This window comes from Centroberyx gerrardi, chromosome 3 (assembly GCF_048128805.1).
Source record: "Centroberyx gerrardi isolate f3 chromosome 3, fCenGer3.hap1.cur.20231027, whole genome shotgun sequence".
NCBI classification, from domain to species: domain Eukaryota; kingdom Metazoa; phylum Chordata; class Actinopteri; order Beryciformes; family Berycidae; genus Centroberyx; species Centroberyx gerrardi.
In genome coordinates this window covers 19,074,189-19,087,741 of record NC_135999.1, presented here as the reverse complement: position 1 = coordinate 19,087,741, position 13,553 = coordinate 19,074,189, and the positions used below count along the sequence as shown (strand labels likewise).

Sequence of the window (13,553 nt, the reverse complement as noted above, 5' to 3'; positions counted from 1 at the left end):
TAAACATAAAAGAGGAAGTTAGAGTTTGGAATTATGATGGACAAAATTTACGGGAAGGTGCACAATGTTTCCAACAAATCATGATTAGAAGTGACATATCAGTGTGATCAAACACTTCACATCACATTTGTCAGCTATATGAGAAGAATGAGAAAGGTCACCTACTACGGTGCAATCTTGTTTCCAGGTTTGTTCTTTGCAGGGCACATTCAAAGAGACAGTTGATCCTAATTTCAAACTAACCAATTTGTTTCAATCTTTGCAAGGAAAGCTTATGATAAAAAACATTTACTTCTTGCAAAGCCAGACAGTTAAATACACAGTGGAGAAAGACAGGAAATATGGGGTCCAACTTATATTACAGGTCATGGGCTGGATTCAAACCAACAATGTTGCAAGTACATGGTGTACAGCACTGCTTGCTGAAACAAGATGCACAACAAATGCCCAAAATTAAATTCATGCATGATGACAACTTTTGAGATTTTTGAATTAAATTAAATTCTCAAGGGTAACTGACATCAGGGGAATCTGCAAATGGTATAAATAATACAAAATAGTATAGTTTTTACAGTCAATTCATAATTGAATTTAGGTCAAATACCTCTTCCATATAGTTAATGAAAAACTTTGATGTTTGATGTTCTCTGTCATTTTAGTTATTGCTGTTGACAAAAGGTGGTAACATAGGCCTATGGGTCAGCCAGAAAATACACTCTGTCTGGAATGTGCAAACTTCTGAAGACCAAGAGATCAGGCCATCAGGATTGTAGTAAAATAAACATATTGACTCAGGATTTACGGTTATAACCTACATCTATCATTTGTGTTTGTCAGTGCTGTTTGAATTTCATCACCTAAAGATCTTTTTTTTTAATTTTGATTAATAAGTAACTCTTTTGCTGTCATATCAGTGAAAGATTTCCCTCATTTACCAATAGTCACATGGTCTTTCGGACACCAGCATAGGCTTATAAATTCTCACATCCTCCCACACTGCTGGACTCCCCAACAAATTGTTTCACTCACCAGTGGATTCCCAAACAACCTCTGCAAGGTAAGTAAAGAGGCAGGGAATAAACGCTCTGTCGTGTAACTTCATGTATTTTCTGCTCTTAATAAGTTATGATTTGTGCTTGGTAGCATAATTTGAAAATGCAATTTTATGAATATGCATTTGTCATTTCACTGACCAAGTCAACTGAGTTTGCAGTTTGCTGTAGTTTGTCTAGATTTCTCTTTCATCCATTTTCAGCAGCTTTGTGTCTGATCTGCTGGATGCGGCCCATAATGAGGGTGACTGGGGGAATGTTGTTACTCCTGTTCATGCAGACTGTTACAGGAAGCACCGCAGGTAAACTGACATCATCTTGGATTAGACATCTTAAAAGATCAGCCTGATCTTTTTCAATTAATAATATAAAGCATGAGTGTGGTGAAGATTTTCTTTGGGTTGCTTTGAGCAGATTCTTTAGGGAAGTTTTTCCTCCATTTTCTGTGCGCCAGCTGGGGATGGGCCTCCATTAAAACACTTTAATAAGATGTAGCCCCAACCTCGCTTCTCCACACAAATCCAAGTCGAGTTTAACTGGATACTTAGATGCTTGTTTTGTTTAAAAAAGGCAAAGCCAAAGTGCTGTATACATTTATTGAAAGAAGAAATAATTAGCTTACTGTATATTAATTTTAAAACAATAAATCTAATAACATCCTCAAAAATATTAATATACAAATGTTTAAAGATTGCTAATAACCTCATATTCCAAAATGAGTTTAATTCCATTCCAAGAGCATGGTCACACTTTCAAACTGTGGATATCTTATTCTGAACAATTCTATTCAAATGAGAATTTGAAGATTCTTGTATATTTGTCATAATTGTGTAATGGTGTTCATAGAATACCTAAAACCACATTATCCATTATTAAGCACAGCATCTCATCATTTATGTCATTTCCATGTAATGTTTTTGTTTTCTCAATTTTCATTGGAAAAACTACTGGAAATTCACAACCGCATGTATCAAACCGTTCTTGCACTTTTCACAGAAACACTAGTCCTCAGCTGTGATGAATGTCATGGCCAAGCCAGCTGCCTGGAGTCGCCTGTCAGACGGGAGCGAGGCGACACCTTCACCAGCCAGGCCTTCTCTTGTGTCTGTAAGGACGGCTTCGTAGGTGATGGCCTCGCCTGTTACAGTGCAAAACTCTGCAGTGACTCCTCCTGCTGTCACCAAGGTTACCGCTGGTCACCAGAGAACGGCTGTGTGGACGTGGACGAGTGCTCCCTCCCAGACCCGCCCTGCACCCACCCTCAGCTCTGTCAGAACACACCTGGCTCCTTCGAATGCCTGGTGCCTCCCTCCAATGCCAGATCGAGCCACGACTCGGGCACCGATCCCCGCTCTGTTCAGTTCCACTGTGGCGGCATGCCTTGTCCATTAGGCACGGACTGCACCCGTGTCAATGGGACCCTCCTCTGCGTAGACCCTTGTGAGCACTACACCGTACTGGATGACGCCTGGCGTGCAACAGATAACAGATTAAATGGTGTCCCGCACTGTGACCAACAAGTTAACTGGCAAGGCTGGTATCGCCTGTTCCTGGGGCAAACCAGTGCTCATATACCAGAGAGCTGTGTGGATAAATACATGTGTGGAACCGACGCTCCTCTATGGATAAGAGACCCTCATCCCACACATTCAGATGAAATCGTACAACGCAGCGTCTGCGGCCACTGGAACGGCGACTGCTGCTACTTTCCCTCAACTCCTATCCATGTCAAATACTGTTATGGAAACTACTATGTCTACAAGCTTGTGATGCCAGACTATTGCTCTCTTGCTTACTGTGCAGGTATCACTCCAATGCAAATATTTACATGCTAATTTCATCTATTCATTTTAATGTTACAAGAAAATACATAATATCTATTCCATATCCAAAACCATTGGAGAAATTGTTCTCCCTCTGAACTGTATGAACACTTGTCAGCTATGACACATTAATTGTTGCACTGCTTGTTTTTCATTTTGAATAGAAGTCAACATGACAGCACCTCCAACAAGACCTCCAACAAGACCACCAACAGCAACTCCTTCAAGACCATCGGCCACTGCCACCACTCAGGTGACAGCCGGCACCAACACTTCAACACCAGCAGACAACAGCACAGCAGCTGAGGGGCAGGTCCGCCTGGCCGATGGAAGGAACAGCTCCTGCTCTGGCAGAGTGGAGATCTTCCACCGTGGACAGTGGGGGACGGTGTGTGATGATGGCTGGGATCTGGTTGATGCCCAGGTGGTGTGTAGACAGCTGGGTTGTGGCAGGGTCCTGTCAGCGCCACAGAATGCACGTTTTGGACAGGGCAGAGGGCCCATCTGGCTGGATGATGTCAGGTGCTCAGGCGGAGAATCAAAGCTCACAGAGTGCAGCCACCCAGGGTTTGGATCCCACAACTGTGGTCACCAAGAGGATGCTGGTGTCGTCTGTGAAGGTAAATACTAATATGTACAGCTACTGGAACTGATGTATTTATGTGACAGGCTGACTGTTGCATAACTTCTAGCTGAAAGGATTTTCTTTTCCACGTTTTATAGAATTTGGATTGCTCTATAAGATACATTTCTATCTGCAGAATGCATCAAATGGTCGTTGCCATTTGCCAGCAGGAAGCTGCCCGATGTAATTTTTCAGCAATGTCATCATCTTGATGAAGTCCATCTTCAACTTGTGTCTCCTATCAACAACATTGTGTTTAATGTTTTTCTCTGTCAGCTGGTTCTCCAGTGAGGCTGGTCAACGGTTATTCTGACGACCGTTGTTCTGGCAGAGTGGAGGTCTACCATGACGGCCAGTGGGGGACGGTGTGTGACGATGCCTGGGACCTGAATGATGCCCAGGTGGTGTGTAGACAGCTGGGCTGCGGCAGGGCCCTGTCAGCACCATCTATGGCACATTTTGGCCAGGGCAGTGGACCGATCTGGTTGGATGATGTTGACTGTTCAGGAAATGAGCCATCGATAACAAACTGTAGACATCAAGGGTTTGGGTCCCACAACTGTGGTCACAATGAAGACGCTGGAGTTGTTTGTGAATGTAGGTTCTCTTGTTTTTTTCTTTTGGAATGTATTGAGATAAGACATTGAAAATAAATGCTAGAAGTCAAGGTTTAAGGATCTGCCTTCAACAATGCTCTCACTTTGGTCTCACTTATCGTCTTTTCTTGTTTCTCTCCCACTTTCTTCTTCCTTTCTTTGTTGACCTCATATCTCTCTCTTTAGTGCAGCGCCCTCCACTGCAGGCTTCTCAGCTTGTTTGTGGGCGTGACCAGCTCCAAATAGGTCTGCGTTTGGCTAGCCTGGCCTCCTCTGACTTGAACGCGCTCTCTGGTCACCTGGCAGACCGCCACTGCTCCGACTTCAGTGTGCGTGACAGGACAGTGTGGTACCAAGTGGTGCGCCGGGCAGGCATCTGTGGAAACACACTGAGGGTGAAGATTTGACCACTGACTACTGCCTGTTCTTATCTGATTATTTTGGAAGCGAATTCTATTCTATTCTATTCTATTCTATTCTATCCCACCTTACTGTGTGGTTGGGCAAAGGTGAAGTTACAGGAATTACAGGAAAGTGTGTACAGTCATGCACTAGATTAACCATATTTATGACATTCTAACGTATTTTTAATTGTAGTGTTTATTCCTGCAGCGTTCATTATTACAGCTACTAATATGATTTATTGATCCCCATATGGAAGCTTTCTTTTCACTTGCTCGCCTGCAGGGAGGTCAGAGTTCAGGGTTAGCAATAGAACAATCCTCAGGATCTGGCAGATGTTTTCCAACACAAGGTCTTGAACCCAGGTTTCTCTAACCACTTGGCCACCCTGCTGCTTAGTACTGAGTTTCTAGCTGACCTGAGCCTTCAGTTCACTGATCATTCAATCAACCTCTGTCTTTCAGACCAACAGCACCCATGCCATCTACTCCAACAATTTATTTGTCTACCCTGTAAACAACGTGTCCCTGGCCCTTCCTGTCAGTGTTCCCTTCTCCTGTGCCTATCCCCTGGACACTGAGACCAGCCTGGATGTGGCTGTCAGACCATACCTAGTGTAAGTAGTCTTTTCTGATTTTTGTTCATGACTGTGACTACACACTTTAAAATAATCAGTGGTGGAAAGAGTACTCGAATGTCCTACTCAAGTAGAAGTACTGTTATTTTGTTGATATTTTACTTAAGTAGAAGTAAAAGTACTGGTGTAAAAGTCTACTTAAGTAAAAGTAAAAAGTAGCTCATTTAAAATGTACTCAGAGTAAAGTTACATTTTAGAAAAGAGAACAGTTTTAGATGTGATCTTTCCCATGCAATTCTAAAAGGACAAGAGTACAGAGTTCAAACTAGATTCCTTTAAAATTACAAAATAAAGTGCACAAAGAAAGTAAAGCCAGATTATTATTCTTCTTTATTCTTCCCAGATTATTCTTCTCTTTGCTGACTGACTTTTCACTACGAATGGCTGCACAATTGGCCTATTTACGATTGTGCTGATGAAGAGCCACAAAATTTGTACCCTGTAATGATGAGATGTGATTTAAAATGTAGCTAAGTACAATACTTCAGTATAAACATACTTAAGTAAAAGTAAAATTACTGACTTCAACAAATACACAAAAAAGCTACTCAATTATAGTAACATGAGTAAATATAATTAGTTACTTCCACCCTTGATAATAATAATATAATACTTCAAAATCTGAACAGTATTTTGTATGATTGTCTTTGTCCATCTGCCACTAACATTGGTTGTCATCATAAACAAAAAGCCATGTGGGAAAATACATTTCTAAGTGTCATGTTTTCTTGACAGCCTCGCAGGTGGCATTTCTGGCTCGGGTACCAAAGCCAGAGCCTCCATGTCTCTGTTCCGCACCTCCAGCTACACAGAGCCGTACCCGGCAGGCCAAGTCTCCCTGCCTGTGGGCTCCGCTCTGCATGTGGGCGTGTCTGTGGGGGAGAGCGACCCGAGCTTTGTGGTCGTTCTGGAGGACTGCTATGCCACTCACTCCTCCAACCCTGATGACCCTATGAGATACTCTCTCATTCAGAACAAGTATGTCTCCCTCTTAAAGGATAAGTTCATTGATTTTGGACCTATATATAATTTGTCTCTTACATACAGTATGTGTAATACTTGGACCCGCAGAGAATACCGACTCCCGAGTCAGCTGTCGGTTGAAACGTCAAGCTCAGATTTCTAGCTTCTTGCTGCTAACAATGAGTCCAAATGAGGTTTGTCAAAATATCTCCAAAAACCAACACAAAGACCAACAGACATATCCGGCGGCTCCATGTGCAATTGTTTACAATTCGACCTGATCATCCACAAAACCAGATCACGCCACACTTTCACCCCACAGCAGTCTGTGCTGCAGCAGAGAAAAATAGTTCCATGATTTCCTGATGAAAGTGTGAGTAATGGCAGAATTGTGTCATGTTTACTCCCCTGTGGAGCCTACAAATGTCTTTTTTGGAGATCTAGTCTAGTCTTGTTTATATAGCCCTTTATCACAAGCATGTCTCAAAGGGCTTTACATAGCATCATATACAGTAATGTCATATGCATACTATATCATATATACATACTACATATACACATCATATACTACACACAATTTAGGGCAATTTAGGGTCTTCAATTCACCTGAGCTGCATGTCTGTGGGAGGAAACCCACACAAACACAGGGAGAACCTGCAAACTCCACACAGAAAGGACCAGGGCGGAGATTAGAACTCACAACCTTCTTGCTGTGAGGCAACAGTACTAACCACTGAGCCACCGTGATATTTTGACAAACTTCATTTGGAGTCATTGTTAGCAGCAAGAGGCCTGGCAACGGCAGCTGACTCTGGAGCCAATATTGTCTGCAGGTCCAAGTAGCCTAGGTAGCCTAAGTAAGGGACAAATTATATATAGGTCCACAATCGCCAGACTTATCCTTTAATCTTCAGCAGAGGTTTGTGCCCAAAGAGAATGGAAAAGAATGAAAGCATGAAAGATGTGATTGAGTGTGGCGGTCTGTCCTCTCTGCCAGGTGTCCCAGTGACCGTCGACAGGTCACAGTGGATGAGAGTGGCTCGTCCCGCCGGGCTCGTTTCTCTGCCCTGCTCTTCCTGTTAGAGAGCGACTACCGGGACGTCTTCCTCCACTGCAGCCTCAGCCTGTGTGACCGGAGGAGCTCCTCCTGCACCCCTGTGAGTCACACACTAACCCTCTCACTTAGTCAATGGCCTCAATCAATAATCAATGCCACTTTGTGAAATACTGGGTTTTGGTGGTCTCTCTTAATCTTTCCACCCACCTCACAGGTTTGCTCGAGAAGGGCATATCGCTCTGTTTCCACATCTGCACCCATCAAGCCCCTCACCATTGGACCAATCACCTGTGAGTATGAAATACAATCTGGTATTGATCAGGGTTGATGTCTCAGTATTGTGAACTATTGTAGTAACCATAACCATGTTTTTTTTTTCTTTCTTCCGGATCTTCAGGGAAAAACCCACTGGAGTGAGCCGGTAGACAATCACATTCCACTTTGTAATGATATTATTTTGATCTCAGATGTCTTTTGATTCATAAGACAACAGAAAATATTTAAAAAAACTGGGATTACATTATATGATTACATACATACATAGTAACAGAAACGATACAACAGGGTGATGAATCACATCACCCTGTTGTATCGTTTCTGTTACTATGTATGTACAGTATACCGTATATTGGATCTGTTTTAGCTCACTAGCAACTGTTTTATTTCTAAACCATGTGAAATATACTTTTTTTTTTATCTTTGTATTTTTTGTGGAATTAAACAACAATCAAAAGGAATCTACTACATGATTTATATTAAAAAAGAATGAGCAAACAACATTTCTGCTTCTTCAAGTTTATTCTCAAACAAATTTAAAATCATGTTCAATCAGTCGGTTGATCAAAACATGATCCTAACAAATTTTAAATATTGAGAGATATTTCTGTAAAAACATCAACAACAAGCACAAACAAGGGCATGTGGCAAAATTTAGTTTAGTTTAGTTTTTAGATTAGTTTAGTTGATAAAACATGAAAGTGATTTGATAAAATGCAATACAGCAATAAAATGCAATGATAAATGGTGAGATAAAAACCCATACGTGCTTATAAAAACATCTCATCTCAAAACAAATAAAAGTAACAAACCAACAATATAAATCAAAACAAACAAAAAATCAAGATGACAAGCAAAGACAAGGATTTGGATAAAGGAATCTAAAAGACAATTAAAAAATACAGCCGTAAGCGGCCATTGCGTGGTTCAAGCATATTAGACCAGTTTGAGCTACATTGCACAGGGCACATTCACACACAACAACATTGTCATGCTGGATTTAGGTCATCCCAAGACAGATTCATAAAGCTAGGACACCTGGATCATGTCACCAAATTGGGTGTCAATCATTCTGTGAGATACAGCCTTTTAAATTTTCAAAATGTCACTACAGTGTCCCGTTTTGGCTGATTTGCAGGAAATTTGGTAGGCATGTTTGAAATGCCATTCCAGAGAATTCGGCCAAGTTTGGTACTGATTGCCCAAATGCCCTTTGATTTACAAGCTATTATACATTGTAGCATAGGCGTAATCGGCGGGGGGGACAGGGGGACACGTCCCCGCCCAAAGTAGGCCCAATGTTCAAAAATGTTCCCCTCAATAAAATTGACGGTTCACATGCGGCGTCTTTTGCGTGCGTAAATCCACTATTTTCAGTGTGGGCACGCTGCAGACGCACTGAAAAGCGAGGCACCATGGCATCCTGAGATATGAAAATCGCTGTACTATAAACTACCCTATAGAAATATCTCAACTTTTTGGAACACTGCAAGTGCACCGCATGTCACATAGCCTGAAAGCCTGAGATAAGCCTTGAATCGCTCACCATCCAAACAGGGTTTCCGTTAGAAAAAATTGGTGCCGGTCCACGTGTCCTGGAAGATTTCAATGTCCTGGACAAATGGGAGAAATTCCGGTCAAATATTACCTGTGTTTATTGAGCTTAAAAACAATTGATAGGCAGGCTATATAAAGAATGACATCATCAAGGCATGTAGATTTATAATATATTTTATTGAAAAGTAGGCTACTTTTGCTTATACATTATATTCCAAATAAAATAAGTCCCGTCAATAGACTCACGTGCATAACGCAATTTTAAAAATAAACTAGAAGGGCACTCGGAAAATGCAGACCTCCGCCAAGGTTCGTGCTATTATTGCTTGTTCGTGAGTCGGATCCGGATCCGCTCCAAAATTTAATGGGTCCTTCCTTGGCCCATGCTACACCCTTCCATGAAGTTTCATGAAAATCGGGCCAGTAGTTTTTCCGTAATCCTGCTAACAGACAAACAAACAAACAAACAGCACCGAAAACATAACCTCCTTGGCGGAGGTAATAAATAAATATTACGTTAGCCTACGTTCATTGGGGCAACACGTAAACACAAAGAATTTCCTTCAGCTTTAGGCCTACATATTCTCAGATAATAAAACAGAATAAAAACTATTTGCAAACAAACAAAAAATTACATGTAGGCCTAGGCCTATCTGGCTCATAACATTTTAATTACGGCATGCTGCTGCCAACTTGAAATCAAATAATTTCCGTTCGCTATAGGCCTTTTCTCAGATAAAATAAAATAGAATAAAAACTCTTTGAAAATAAACAAAAACATAACCATAACCTATTGCTGGCTCATATAATTTTACTTCTTACGCTTTTTCGCAGCAGTGAAAGTCGGCAGCTGCCGACTAAAAATCAAAGGTGCCAAGTGTGTCTCCACAACTTGCAATGCGCATAAAGGCTCAATTATGCTCAACGTTAAATACGTATACGGATACGGACGGAGCCTTCTGTCCGTACTCTGCGTTCATTTCGTCCGTATTTGTGTACGTTTTCTGAAAGCTTACGGATACAGACGAAACGGAGCAGTACCACCGCAGTACCACCGGAAATCATGGGGTGATAATGAATATAGCCTACACATTCATAAAAAAAAATGAATAGCCTATCCATTCATTCAGAGATTTAAATATGTCGGACTTTAACAGATTTTCCCGGCAAAAAAACGGCAATTACCGGATAATGGAAACCCAGCATCCAAACGAAGGTCCAGGATATACTGGTGATATTCTCAGTGCTGTTGTATTTTTCATCATTCATTCAGTTTCGTTCTGTTTGTGATAGGGGACATTCACTATCGAAACCACATATGTCAACAATCACCAAGCATGCCAATCATATCCCAACCTCATCTCAAACTGGACTCTGCCTTGTGTTTGATACCTCTAGCATTTTGACTAGTCATAATGTAATAAAAGATATCTAAATTAGCATTTTGACTAGTCATAATGTAATAAAAGATATCTAAATTAGCATTTTGACTAGTCATAATGTAATAAAAGATATCTAAATTAGCATTTTGACTAGTCATAATGTAACAAAAGATATCCTATTAGTATTTTGACTAGTCATAACGTAATAAAAGATATCTTAAATTAGCATTTCGGTTGGTCATATGAGATATATCTCAAATGCTAATTTACAATATCTCTCTATTACATTATAACTAGCCAAAATGCAACTTTAAAATATTTCAGATATATATAACTACTGGAACTACTACTACTAGGCCTATACTGCTGCAGCAGCTGTAGTAGCAGCAGCAGCAGCAGCAGTGTTGTTGCTTGCCACTACTGACTACGACCACCTGGCTTAAAAGTACTGCTGCAGCAGCAGGAGCAGCAGCGGCAGCACCCAACACATTCCCTGGAGCCCCTGGTAAAGTTCTACTGTGGACTTTGACAAGGGCCTACAACCCTATAAGATAAGATAAGATAAGATAAGATAGGATAGGATAGGATAAGATAGCATTAATGCCCTTGTGGAAATTCAGGAAAAGTAGCTGGTGAAGCTACTTTTCAGGTAGGTCGCAGGGGGACGAACGAGATTGGTGGTGTCTCTCGTGACGGCTTTTTTTTTTAAGTTTTTTTTTTTTTTCTAGTTCATTTTGATAGGTTGGACTGGGTGGTGGGTTTGCATCTCTTTGTACCAACCACCACCTCTTCAACGAACCACCATTGCTAACCGCCAGACCACCTTTGGAGCGGCTGGCAGGTTGGCTTCAGTGGGACATGAACTGCGCCTCAATTGTGACCGCCAGACCACTGTTTCTACTGTCTGGCAGGCTTGCTTCAGCAGGAGGCGTCTGTTCGTACCAACCACCACCTCTTCAACAAACCGCCATCGCTAACCGCCAGACCACACCTTTGGAGCGGCCGGCAGATTGGCTTCAGCGGGACACGAATCGCGCCTCTTTGTACCAACCACCAGCTCTTCAACGAACCGCATTCGCTAGCCGCCATGTCACCTGGTCCAAACTATCAAAATTAACTAGAAAAAAAACAAAAAACAAAAGAGAAAGTTTCCAAACACGCCCATCAAGCGTCCAATAGCTACTGGTCTGAAATGAGGACGTGCAGAAAGTTTCCCAAAGAGAGCCTCTTGCTGCGGTCCAAGCATCAGCTGTACCAGCACCCAGGGGAGCATACCTTACCGTGGTAAGGTATGAGCTCAAGACCTCAAGCGGGGCCTTTTATGCCCTGGACTGCTGCGACCAAACATGTCAGAATTCTGATTGTGATGTCATCAGTGCAGCTGAGACAGGCTCTGATTGGTAGAGCAGAGTCCAGCGCCATCCAATGATGTCATAATCGGTTAGAATGGTGAAGTGAAGTGTGTTCTGATTGGTTCCAATGATGATTGAATGCCAAAAATGAGTTTGGATTATTTGAAATTATATTTAGCCTATTGTAGAACTTTATTTCTATTTGGAGTAGGTTTGTAGATGCATGCATTTACAATGCAACAAATTTTCAATACGAATGTATGTAAAATAAGTCAAAATGTATGTGCAATTGGATGTCACATGCTTCTTAGGTGTGTGTGTGTGTGTGTGTGTGTGTGTGTGTGTGTGTGTGAGATATAGGCTTAAATGTTGTCTAACAGCCTTGAAGCATAAACACGCCGCCAAGCCTCCAACAACAACTCAGAGAAATTAGGGAAATTGTGTGGCTGAGTTCAGAAACTAAATAAAAAAGAATACATGTATATGAATAGAAATAATTAGAATAGACATAATTGGATTATTTGTGTGAAGAATTCCCTGTAAGTCTCCTTTTTCCGCGGCCGTCCTCCCTTTCTGATTGTCCTTCCCAAACAGCTTGGCTGCGCGGGCCGCGTAACACACCCAGGAGATCGCTGTGAATGGAGGAAGAGGTTGTCGCGTCTGACAGCCTCGATTAAATCTGGATCTTCAGTTTAACAATTGATTGTCTTTTTGCGTTCTTGCCAATATATGAATTACTTTTTTGAATGAATTATTTTTTATATTTACGTGTCATGCCACTTAGGTGGCCCATCCCACATGGGATTACAAGACACCGATAAAATAAACAAAATTTCAGTTTGCTATATTACAGCTGTAAGCAATACTCAATTCATTACAGTAAGCACATTAAGTATTAAGTACATTCCGGTACTATATTACTCCTAATATGACAAGAACAAATACCCATGGAAAAGAAAAAAGAAAAGATATAAGTAGCCTACATCATCTAATCTATACAGTGCTGTCTTCCTTCTAGCCCAAGCTTTTTCTAAATAGTCAGCAATTAAAATGGTTTTGTGTTCAAACAACCATGCCAGTATATGTGTCCTGCATAAGGAGTAGGCTAGATAATTTTTTTCCTCCACTTTATTAAACAGTCTAATTCTTAAATCGTGGTAATGTGGGCAATACAAAACAAAATGGATTTCATTTTCAATCTCATTAAGCTCACACAAATAAAGTCTCTCTTCCTCAACAGTACCCACCCAATGACCTGTTTCAATATGGAGAGGGAGGATAGGCTACCTGACCTAATCTGGGCACACAGAGATCTTCTTTTTTCTTTGACAGGTTATACAGCACATAGTTCTCCTTACCAAATTCATGTTGAATTTCACAAAATGTCCTAAGTTTTATAAGTTGAGTCATTACATTCATTTGCAATAGGAAATACGGTCAGATCAATGTCTGCTAAATCCTATACGGCCAACGCACAGCATCCTGGCACTCGGCCAAATTCATACGCCACGTCATTATTCATTCAGTTCAGTCTATCTTTTACTGTATTCAAGAAATCCCAACAGTGATGCCAAAGTCTGTAGAATTGCAGGAAATGCATTTAAAATTAGTACAATTTTCTGACCCCCCCAACCTTCAGTTGGTCCCCCCCAATGTTTTAGACACAATTACACCACTGCATTATAGGCCATGCCCACTTTCACTTTTCAACCTTAAGATTTTAACTATTAGATGGTCCTAGAGCATGTGTACAAAATTTCATGCAATTTCAGCAATTGCATTAGCAGATGTGCCTTTTCCCCCTATTGGTTGATTTGAAAATGCCATTGCA

At 41.2% G+C, this 13,553-nt stretch overlaps 1 protein-coding gene across 1 annotated transcript; it reads left to right on the top strand.

Moving 5' to 3' along the window:
* The first annotated feature begins 1,308 nt into the window (after positions 1-1,308).
* Positions 1,309-7,689, top strand: LOC139924281 (uromodulin). Its single transcript, XM_078282763.1, has 9 exons — positions 1,309-1,354; positions 2,049-2,855; positions 4,161-4,168; positions 4,288-4,491; positions 4,963-5,114; positions 5,871-6,113; positions 7,096-7,255; positions 7,370-7,445; positions 7,553-7,689. The coding sequence occupies exons 1-9, from the start codon at positions 1,309-1,311 to the stop codon at positions 7,570-7,572; spliced, it is 1,716 nt and encodes a 571-aa protein (XP_078138889.1). The 3' UTR covers positions 7,573-7,689.
* The last annotated feature ends 5,864 nt before the right edge of the window (positions 7,690-13,553 follow it).